This window comes from Rhincodon typus, chromosome 25, assembly GCF_021869965.1.
Source record: "Rhincodon typus isolate 14 chromosome 25, sRhiTyp1.1, whole genome shotgun sequence".
Taxonomy (NCBI): domain Eukaryota; kingdom Metazoa; phylum Chordata; class Chondrichthyes; order Orectolobiformes; family Rhincodontidae; genus Rhincodon; species Rhincodon typus.
Window position 1 is genome coordinate 17,252,113 of NC_063356.1, and position 11,820 is coordinate 17,263,932.

General features: G+C 37.4%; 1 protein-coding gene, 1 long non-coding RNA gene and 1 pseudogene across 3 annotated transcripts; 2 read left to right on the forward strand and 1 right to left on the reverse strand.

Annotated features, from left to right (window-relative positions):
• The first annotated feature begins 1,319 nt into the window (after positions 1 to 1,319).
• On the forward strand, positions 1,320 to 11,795 carry LOC125486058 (C4b-binding protein beta chain-like). The gene is made up of 4 exons (XM_048611967.1): positions 1,320 to 1,498; positions 7,402 to 7,498; positions 9,877 to 9,950; positions 11,614 to 11,795. The coding sequence occupies exons 1-4, from the start codon at positions 1,429 to 1,431 to the stop codon at positions 11,652 to 11,654; spliced, it is 282 nt and encodes a 93-aa protein (XP_048467924.1). The 5' UTR covers positions 1,320 to 1,428; the 3' UTR covers positions 11,655 to 11,795.
• LOC125486061 lies at positions 1,492 to 6,513 on the reverse strand. Of its 2 annotated transcripts, none has more exons than XR_007264738.1 (3): positions 6,356 to 6,513; positions 2,920 to 3,088; positions 1,492 to 1,674 (listed from the first exon to the last, which is right to left on the reverse strand). It is a non-coding gene; the product is annotated as an uncharacterized LOC125486061 (long non-coding RNA). The 2 variants fall into 2 exon arrangements; XR_007264739.1 differs by lacking the exon at positions 6,356 to 6,513 and adding an exon at positions 5,151 to 5,204.
• LOC125486109 lies at positions 6,262 to 6,380 on the forward strand (annotated as a pseudogene).
• Positions 11,796 to 11,820: the final 25 nt, after the last annotated feature.

Here is an 11,820-nt window from a genome sequence, read left to right on the forward strand (position 1 = left end):
CCAGCTCTACACCTTGTTATCTCAGATTCTCCAGCATCGGCAGTTCCTACTATCTCTGTACAGTAAGTTTGTTGTTGTTTGTTCAAAATCATGGACTGTTGTGATCTGTTCTGTTAATAAGTGTTGCTTTGTCAAGTAAACAAAATGGTTACTGATCTCCAGCCAGATTGAAGCTTAAATTTGGTGACCTAGACCAGGATTATAGAGGTTTTCAGTCTGAATCTATTCTGCATGTCAAATTTAGCAGTTTTCCTATCACTGGTTAAGTTAGATGACTTTCTGTATTTTCCAACAACTTGATTTTCTAAATACGTTTGTATGTTATACATTACCTTGTTGCTAAATCAGAATATGACAGTAACGTATGGCAAAGCTGGAGTTTGGGATAATTTTGTCTCTTTCTAAACCAACCACGCTCATTTGAGATAAGTGGAAGTGCGTAAACTGTTTAACGAGGTTTATTTTATTCAGTTGTTCACCTTCCAAGTGCAGACAAAATGCCATCATCTGGATAGATTGGGAAAATATTGTCCATTCTAAGGCATGATATTCTGCAGAATCATATCATCAAACAGGGAGGTGAAATGACAATAATATTTTTGCTTGGTCATCTTGGTAATTTAAAGTACAAGGCTTGAGCAGTTAAATATGCTGCTAAAACAACTTTGTTTTCACAACTATGAAGCTTTGTAAAATTGTTAGAATAGAAAATCTTGACCTTTTTTAATTTTTTTAAAACGTTATCAAGATTGATATAATTCACCATTCTGCCATTTATTAAGTGGTGTAATATTAACTCAGTTGGATTATGGTTAGATTAATAACATAAAAGACCCTAGGTGGTGGAGTTAAAGAAGTATTTTATGACTTGAGTGAACTTAGAGTTAGCTTAGAGTGGTTATTTTATAGAATACAACTTGATCTATGAAAGATTAGTTTGTATTGAAAGACAGTAAAAATAGCACAAGTAGGACAAATCTGGTCCAGACAAGCTCAATCCATTAACCTAACATAAGTCACAGTTAAGATTATCTCAAGAGAAGCCAAGGGAAAAAATGCTGTTCTAAATGAAAAGAGAATCCTAAATTTTATTGTGCTCAAAAAAGAACTGGGAATTTGTAAAAAGACATTCACTATATATTGATTGGTATTTAACAACAAGGCTTAAAAAGCACAATGTTTTTTAATCCTATTTCCACACATCTCTTTTATTGCATAGATATTGTACTCATTTGTGATACAGGTAACATTTCCGGTAGTATTGTAAGATCAGTCATTTATCTAGTACATCCTAATGCATTGTGATTTTTGGCAGTTGTTGAATGTCAACGTCCTGAACTGCCTGCAAATGGCAACATAAAAGAAGGACTGGGACCCACATATAAATATCAAGAGACCATCAGCTATGTCTGTAATGAAGGTTTTGAGATGGTTGGCAAGCATGTGCTTGAATGTAAAGACAACAATACATTTGTACCAGCACCACCTATCTGCAAACGTAAGTAAATATTCCTTGAATTGAGAATAAAATCCTGTACTTTGGTCCTCTTCACTCCTGTGAAGATTTTAAATAAATGGTTAGTAGAGTGAACATTCTCTCAGGTCTATGAAAGTATGTAGGGTGTATTTTTCCCTGTTGATGTTGATGTGCTGTATTTTTGGTCCTCTTTACTCCTGTGAAGATTATAAATAAATGAAATTTAGTGCCTTCTGTTCTTTTAAAGTACTGCAAGATTGGCTAAAAATGCTTAACTATTAAAAATATAGAGACCAGAACACTTTGCAAATACAATTACCTCTGAGTGAAAATGGTTCAAAATATAAAGCCTTTTTGTCATCTGTGAAAAGGTATTTTTCTGTCTTCACATAAGAGAATTAATGCTGTTGACAGTCTGCTCCAGAAAGAATTGTACAGTAGTAGTGTGTGAGGTGCAGGTCTCACTTGTTCACAGTAAACCTATTTTGTCACCACGAGTCAAATCTGCCAGCTATCACCGATTAAGTTCACAGGTTGGTTAATAAGTGAAGGCATTTAAGCAGTAAGCCTGTGCAATATGCTCCATGATTAACATAGGAACACCAAACTAGCCAGCCAAAAAAATACTAAAGTGCATCTGGTTCATAATCAACTGTTTGGTTGACTTACGATATAATAATAATTGAGATGTTGACTAATCATAGAATTAATAACAATGAATTGGAAATAATATGATGAAAACTCCACTGGTGGAGGGCTTTGGGAGCCATTGGTCAAACTGTACTCTTTTGCTTCTAAGTAGATTGTAACTTCCACATCACATTTGAAGTAACTTATTGAATCCCAAATTGATATCTTCAAAAGGGAGTTAATCAACTGACATTTGAATTTACCAATATCAACTGCTCAAGAAATAGACTAGAGAATTCCTGATGTGAATGAAAATTGAACACCGTAAAAAACACTAGAAATGATAATCATGTAATCATAACCCAGTCACTGTATGTTGCTTGGCCTTTAACAAGACCTTAACAAAGTATAGAGTGTATTGATCTTCTAATTTCCACTGTCCAGAAGGTATTCCAGAGGGCAGGAGCTATATTTAGTAGTATTGCAGATAAATTTTCTTGAAGAATTCATAAAGGGTGTACTGTAATTGCTCAAGCGGCAAAGACTGATTGCATTTGCAGATAAAAAGTCTTAATTACTATTAACAAAAAGAGATTGAAAAGTTCTCTAGTCCTTTGTTCTCTATCAGAATTTTTAAAAATCTCTTCTACATCAGCTAATGGCCATCAATTTCAGAGCTACTCTGATATATTGCAGCAATGTGTAACAGATCCAGTCTTACTACTTCACAATAAACCAGTATGCACCATAATTAACATATGAATACAGGAATGGCTTAAGAAAAACAAAGAATCAAAGTGCATTAGGTTTACCTTGTACCATTCTGGTAGACTCATGATACAGTAATATTAGAGGTATTGACTAATCATCACATCTCTGAATTTTGGAAACTGTACATCAAAAGTCACTTTTCCTCTGGTATGTACTACATTGGCCACATCTTGTGTCTGAAATTATCCAAGAATCTTGAAAAGTTGTTTTCTGTTTTAAAAAAAAAAAAAAAAATCTAATTTGTGATAAAAACAAAATGCTGGAGAAGCTCAGTAAGCCTGGCAGCATCTGTGGAGGAAAGAAAAAATGTTAATTTTGAGCCTAATGTGACTCTTCTCCAGAAATTTAGAATTACAAAGCAAACTTTGTTTCAACAGGCAGATTATGAACTGGCAGTCTTGATAAACCAGCAAAAATTATGTATCTGAGATACTGGAAGTTTACTGTATTATCATGATCTCTACAAATTCTGCGTAATCAGTTGAGGGTGCAAATGAGAAGGCTCTTTGCTGTTAAGTTTTATTTAAGGCAAAGTTGCATTGTTTTATAAGTGGTTTATGCTGTAAATAAACTATAATAGTAATGTGTATACCTGTATACAGCATTACATTTCTATTACTTAGTGAGGATTTTTACATTGATCATGTGGACCTCTTGATCAACTGGAATATTTGATTCACTGGCATACTCCTGGTCCCATAGGTGCGGGTCAATAAAACGTTTGCTATAATACCTAATTTGTAGTTAATACTGATTCAAATACATGACAATTGTAGTGAAAATGCTAATCAAAGTGAAAAGTTGATCCTGAATTCCAATGCACAAATGAAGATGAACACTAGTAAAGTCCATCTTGTAGATGAATTCATGCAGAACTTTGATCAGTGCTTTAAAAAAAAGCACCAAATATTTTTTACCATCTAATTTCCAGAAAGCCCACTTAATAGAATGGAACCAGTAATTAGTTACGGTACAAATACACTTTCTGGCAATATCCTAAAACAGCTGAAGAGATTATGCATAACCTTTCTTGCTTTTTGTTTTGCTTTTTTATTTGTAATCATCTGAAGTGCCTGCAAATGGCCAAATAAGGTAGGGTTATCAGCTATATCTATAGCAATGGTTTTGAAATTATTGGCAAGAGTGTGATTGAATGTAAAGAACATGACACTTGATACCAAGGCAACCTACTACAAACATAAGTAATTACTTACAAATTGAGGATAGAAATAAATATTTCTCTATTTCCTTCAAGTTTGGTAAGTTATAGATATTTGAGGCGGTTTATTTCTTGGTTGACATTATTAAATTTTAATGTTATGTGACAATCACCTGTATAATGTCAGGTTTTAACATTTTGAGTATTGTTGAAAAAGGGCATGCTTCTTGCATTCATTAGGACAACTCATGAGAGTACTAAATCAAAGGGAAAGCCAGTCCTTATTCCACATAAGAGGAGAGTGCTGATTGGTTGGCAAGTGAGTCCAACACCACCTGACTGCACTGTAGTAGTTTGTCAAATCTTATGATATCTATCACCTTAGAGGAACATGAACAGCAGGCACCGGTAATTAGGGATGAGCAACAAATGTTGGCTTTGAAAATTCTGTGAATTTTCTTTTACAAAGACATATGGTTCTCTTACAAACCGCATGACATTTAAACTCGAAGCTACATCACTATTTCTTCACCATTGCTGATTTGAAAGCCTGAAACTCCCTTACTAACAACACAGTAAATCAGATTGAATGCAGCAGTTAAAGAAAAGGTTATGGCGAAGTAGTAATATCACTGGATGAGTAATCCTAGGTAATTTTTCTATGAATGCAGGCTCAAATCCCACTGAGCAGGTGGTGGAATTTGAATTGAAATGATCTGTGATTAAAAATCTAATGATGTCTATTGCCAATTATTGTGTGAACCCATCTGGTTCAATTATGTATGAAATTTCTGAAATCTGTTGTCTTCACTGCTGTGTTCCCTCCAATTTGTCCTGCTGTTGTAGTCACATGTAGGCTTGACCAGGTAAGGATGGCAGTTTCCTTCCCTAAAGCGCATTAGTGAACCAAGTGGGTTTTTCTGACAACCAACAATGGATTCATGGTCATCATTAGATTCTTAATTCCAGATATTTTGTTGAATTCAAATTCTACCGTCTGCCGTGACGGGATTCAAACCCTGGTCCCCAGAATGTTATCTGGGTCTCTGGATTAACAGTCCAGCGATAATAATACCATTAGGCCATTGCCTTCCCTATTAGCCATATACTTACCCAGAAGAGCAGGTCAAAGACTAGGTTTCTACAACGAGCAACGTCACTCTTGACTCTCCAAAATCTATCCATCACTAAAAAGACACAAGTAAGGAGTACGATGAAATATTTCCCACTTGCCTAGATGAATGCAATTCCAGTGACACCCCAGCTTGACACCATCCAGGACAAAAGTGTTGTAATTGTCATCACATCTACAAAGGTTCAGTTCCTCCACTATGTAGGTATATCCACAATGCTATCGGGTAGCGAGTTCATGAATTTTGACCCAGCAAAGGTGACAGAATGCCAATATAGTTCCAAGTCAAGATGATGTACCACTTGGACAAAACTTTTAGGTGATGATGCTCCCATGCATCTGCAGTTCTTGTCTTTCTGGCTGATAGAGGTTGCGGGTTTGGAATGCATGTTGAAGGAGCCTCGGTGAATTGTTGTAGTGCATCTAGTAAATCATACTCGCTGCTGCAATTGAACAATGATGGTGAAGCCATTGAATCTTGAAGTTGGTAAACAGGGTTCCAGTTAAGCAGGCTGCTTTGTCCCTTGTGCTATCAAAGCTCTTGAATGTTGTTGGAGTTGCACCCCAGGCAAGTGGATAGCTTTGCATCACATTCCTGTCTTGTTCTTTATGCATGGCAATCAGTTTTTGGGAAGTTGAGAGATGAATTACTTGCAGTGGAAACCTGGCCTCTAACCTTCCCTTGTGGCCACATTGTGCACGTAGCTCAATTAGTTCAGTTTCTGATCAATAGTAACCCCCAGCATGTTGATAGTGGGGGATTTGGGGATAATAAACCCAGTGAATATCATGGAGAGATGTTTAGTGTGATAACCCTTTACAAGGTCTGTTGGGAATCACCAATTAATTCCTCTGTGAAGCTGGTTGAATATGAGTTCCATTGGTTACAGGCAATGGCTTGCCCAGCTGGAACTCATCACCTGGTCCCTTTATCACTGGCACAGTGGTAGGCTTTCTACCCCTGGAACTGGAGGCCCAGGTTCGAATCTCACCTGTTCTAGAGGTGGGTAATAACATTTCTGAACAAGTTGATCAGAAAAATCGGTTAAATTAAAATAGTCTGCTGGCTTCCACCCAAGACTTTAACGCTTTGCCTATGGTCATACTAGTTTGAAAACACTTGATCTCATATGATCTTAGATGCTAAGCAGACAAAGGACTGTTTAGTACATGGATGGGAGCCCACCTGGGAACAGCCGGTGCAGTGGGCTTCACTTTCTGTGGTGTAATGGTCATCACGTTAGCTTTACGTAAAGGGCTGTTGTGGTGCAGTGGTCTATCCCCGCCTTTCAGCCAGGAGGCCCACGATCAACTCCCACCTGTTCCAGAGGTGTATAATAACATTCCTGAATAGGTTGATTAGAAAAGTAGGTTTAAAAAACTTGAAAAAATTAAAAATAAAGCAGAACCAGACTTGTGTAAAGTATCGTCTCTGTTTTAAAACTTGGGTCTTTTTTCTTCCTACATAATGTAATTTTTAAGTGAATAACCTTGCAACGAGTATAAACCATGTGAAGTAACAATTCGAATGAGTTTTTAATCCTTTGAATTTTGCTTTGGTTAAGGATATTGAATATCATTCTCACTTGAAGCTTTGTGTTTATCTCTTTGTATTGTACCTGTTTTTATTAAATGATTATTGTTTTAAAAAGAGCAGATCCAGAGAGGTTTTGTGGCACAGTGATAGTGATAGGACGGCATGGTGGTTCAGTAGTTAGCGTAGCTGCCTTACAGCGCCAGGATCCCAGGCTCAATTCCACCTTTGCATATTCTCCCAGTGTCTGTGTGGGTTTCCTCCAGGTGCTGCAGTTTCCTCCCATTGTCCAAAGGTGTGCAGGTCAGGTGGATTGGCCATGCTAAATTGCCCATAGTGTACAAACCAGGTGGATTAGCCATGGTAAAAGCAGGATTACAGTGATAGGATAGAGGAATGGGTCTGGGTGGGATAGTCTTTGGAAGGTCAGTGTGGGCCTGATGGGCCAAATGGTCTGCTTTTAAACTGTAGGGATTCTATGATTAGAAGCACTTTTCTTGCAAGATGCAGCATAGGTAGCGAAAATTAAACATGCCAGTATGCCTTGCCATCGTCTTTGCCTTAACCAAAATCTTGTTATAGTTGTACTGATAAAATTGTGTGGATCCAATACTGAAAAATTTCACAGCTTTGCTGAAAACATGTATTATTTTTCTTTCCAATACTTTTACTGCTTTCTTTTTTTCCGCCCTGTGTAGCAAGGAACTGTGGAAATCCAGGAGATATATTGAATGGATATTATGAGATCCAAAATACATCTTTTGAAACGAAAGCTACTTTTTATTGTAACAAAGGGTGAGTTTCTGGCATACCCATTTTTTGAGTGAAGTAGAATTGATTAAGATGAAACTGTATGAGGATGTTATCAAAAAACTGATGACCCAAAATTTCCTGATGTGGGAATCTGACAATATGTCCTGGTAGTGCGATTTTCTGTCTCTCAACTCTCAGCTCAAACTTTTTGCACATTAAGTTGCAGGAAGTGCATTCTGATAGTAATATGGAAAGGACAAAAGAGCACTTGTGACTTTGATCAATATTTGGATCAACAATGAAGTATGAGATTAACAATGAATTAAAAGTGGAGAAGGAAATAGAATGGAATAGTCAAGTTAGATAATGAAAGAGAAGTTAAGAGAAAAATAAATTCTAGATTTAATCAGGAAAATATGGAAGTAATGTAAAATATAAAAAAAAAACAAAAGTTGCTATATTTTTATTTATTAATTTCTGGGATGTGGGCATCGCTGCCCAGCTGGCACTTATTGCCTGTCCCTAGTTGCCCTTGAGAAGGTGGCGGTGAGCTGCCTTCTTGAACTGTTGCAGTCTACCTGCTGTGGCCTGATCCACAATGCCATTAGGGAGAGAATTCCAGGATCTTGACCCAGCGATAATGAACAAAAGGCAATACGTTTCCAATTCAGGATGGTGAGTGTCTTGGAGGAAAGCTTGAAGATGATGATGTTACCATATATCTGCTGTCCTTGTCTTTCTAGATGGAAGCGGTCATGGGTTTGGAAGGCACTGCCTGAGGATCTTCGGTGAATTTCTGCAGAGCATCTTGTAGATAGTACAGACTGCTGCTACAGAGTGTTGATGGTGGAGGGAGTGAATGCTTGTAGATTTAGTGCCAGTTAAGCGAGCTGCTTTGTCCTGAATCGTGTCAAGCTGCTTGAGCGTTGTGCTGGATGAGATGCCACAGCTTCCTTTTGTTTCCTTTGAGACACAAAGATATTGAGTGGCATTGTAGGAACACAGACCACATTCTTGAGTACTTGAAATATTAAGTACCGGAACATGCAATAATTTTGTTTTAAACTCATTCAGCAGTAAAATCATGGACAGCAAAACAAAGCAAATTGTCATCTGCCTGTGCTGATTCGAAATTTTTGTGCTATTGGTTCAGTCTGTCTGTTATTTTGGCAGCAAATTCTGGAGCAGTATTTCACAGAAGCTCCAAAACTGGGTGACATCTTTTAGAATTGTATAAAATAGAAGAGTAGTTAAAATTATCAGTTATCCCTTAGTTGCACAATGTTAAGAATTATTATGGGGAATAAGGAACTGAACACACATTAAGTATTCAGTGTAGGAGATTCAGATCATATCCCAGAATTTAGGGGTAAATGAAGGACCGATGTGAGTGACTTAACAAAATTAATAGCAGGTAAAAGAAGTATTAGAGAAACTTATGGAACTGAAAACCTGACAGATCTCCAGGACCTACTGGTTTACAACCTGAAAGAGGTATTTGCAGAGATAATTTGCATTAGTCATATTTTCAAAAAAAACTCTAGCTTCTAGAATACCCCTAATGAGTTGGTGGTTGGCAAATGTCATAGCACATTTCAGGAAAAGGATAGAGGGGAAGTGTACATGCTAAAAACCACAGTTCAGTAAGCCTAATACCAGCATTTGGGAAACCTGCAATCCATTGTAAAGGAAGTTCTGTTTTATTCTGAATTAAAGTCATCGCATGATCAGACACCCAGCATAGTTTTAAACATGGGGAATTATGCTTGACAAATCTATTACAATTTTTTAAGGGTATAACTAGTCCAAAAAGTATTTGATAAGGTGCCATATAAAAGTTTTATTGTGCATATTAGGAGCACATGGGAGTTGATAATATATTGCCAACAACATTAACATTGGCGAACAGACAGGAAGATGCAATTGGAGAGAACAGAACAGAAGCTGCTCAGTTGCTAATTATAGAAAGTTTATGATGTGAACATTAGGGTTGCAGTTGTTCATACATCTGTCAGTTGGATTTCCAGATAGTACTTCAAAGGGGAGATTTTTAATTTGTAGTTGTGTAAATTGGAATAATGTTAAAAGCTTCCTGCTGATTCATCAAAGCTTTTGATTTAAAGTGAGAGCACGTTAACTGAAATTACACCAATATCCTTCCTAGGACCAACTGAGTAGAACTGCACATTATACCCCAACATAAATTTCATAAGGAAGTTTCTAGCTTTGTGTTCTGTTCCTCAGTTAATATTTTGTTTGCTTTATTGTTTCCAATTATATTCATGTCATGACTTGTATCTGCTAAAATCATTAGCTTTCGTTCCTGAACAGAATATTGCATTTCATAGGAAAACTCATAATCCAGTAATTAGTGAGCGTTGCTTTGGTTATTCCAAACTAATCTGTTCTGTTTTATCTAGATACCAGATGGTGGGTAGGAACTACCGGTTGTGTAAAGCTGATGGTTGGGATGGCCAAGTCCCAACATGTAAAGGTACGTTAGGAACTAAATTCTTTGGGTGATTGACTTCTATTTCTGTGCTAAATGACTGTGGAAAATTCACTGAAACATCATATCCCAAATTTTACTGATTATATTTTAATTTTTGTCAATCGGCTAAATTTTTGGAGTGGTAGAGGAAACATATTTGTTGAATTGTAAATATTAGGAGTTAAATAATGTGTTAAGTTTTCTTGGAGTCTGCATCATCACAGCTCGGATCAGTAAGGTGGGTTAAGTCACCCATCTGCCACGCCTGAAGTCAAAGACTTTAATCGCCGAACCTAATGTTTTCATTTGGCAGTCTGCTTAAGACATCAACTATTTCATTTTTCTCTAGTTGTCTCATGTGACCTTCCATTTATTAATAATGGGACAGTTTCATCACCACCTTCTGGAGATCAGTGGGAACCAGGAATGGTAGCAAACTATTCTTGTGATAATGGTTATTCATTGATTGGTGCAGAAAGACTGTTCCACTTTCCAGATGCTGTACAAATCAATGATCCACCAAAATGCAAAGGTGTAAAGCTTTACGACACAATTTGGTTAACTTGGATATTGAGGAACTGGAAACATAGTTGAAACATTTGTGTTTCATAATCTGGTCTTTGACTGTTCTATAGACAATCATTAATAACTGTTTGCAGGTTTTGTAAATCACCTAAAAGACCCTGGGAATTTTATCTTTTAGTTGTTTACAGGATATGAACATTGTTGGCAAAACCAACGTTTATCATGCACCACTAATCACTGTTGAGAAGAAGGTGCAGAGTGGCATTTATAAGCTTCTGCAGTCAATGTGTAGGTATGCATCCTGTGATTTTAGGTTGAGTTCCAGGTTTTTGACCCAGAAATAATTAAGGAATATTTCCAAGTCCGGGTATTGTGTGATTTTGGCGGGCAACTTGCACATGGTATTTTTTCCCTTACATTCTGTTCTTGCTACTCCTATATGTTAGTGGTTATAGATTAAAAGGTGCTGCTGAAAGAACCGAGATGAATTGTTGCAGCGAATCTTGTAGTTCAGGACTTCCCAAAGTGTTGGTCTGGAACCAAGATTTTGGGGTTGCATGCTGTAAGGCAGCAATGCCTGCTGTGGAGCTCTGATGGCGTTCTAGCAGTCACTGGACCCAAAGCGTTAACTCTGATTTTACTCCATAGATGCTGCCAAATCTGTTGAGTTTTTCCAGCAATTCCTGCATTTTTTTCCCTTTAAATCCTTGCTTTTCTAAATTGTGGATGTGATCTAACTGTTGGTCTAAGAAGCCTGATGCCTGTCCTGAAAAACCCACTGAAAAGGTAGGTGTTTTCTATTTAAAGTTTCTGCAGGGTAACCTCTTGCCAAGCAGTAAACTGGAAAAGGTTTTGGGTGGTGGGCATTGCAGCTGTGTGCACGAGGCTGTTTTGTCAGCTTTTGCGTTGTGTATTTTGTTCGTATTCTAAGGTTTTGCACAAATACCACCTCCAAGTTACAATTGCAAAAATCATGTCACTTAATCCTGGTAGTGGATTTGAACAGACTTGGGAAGAGTAACAGATGATAAGATGTATTGTACTTCAATTCTCCCTCGAACAGATATCTAGTTAGCACAGACCTTGGGTGTAATGGAAGCTTGCCTTCACTGATCAGTATACATGTTGGGATTCTTTACAGGGCCTCGTGCTTTAAGATTGATCTGTCTGCCTCATAAATAGGATCCAATCCAATTGAGGCAAGGAAGCCTTGATGACTGAAGGCTTAAGGTTTGCAAAAGAAGCCAAACCTGAAGATATTGGGCTGACAAGTGGCAAGTGGCAAGTGACATTCGCACCAGGCTATGACCATCATCAGTAAGAGAGAATCTGATCACCGCCCCTTGAC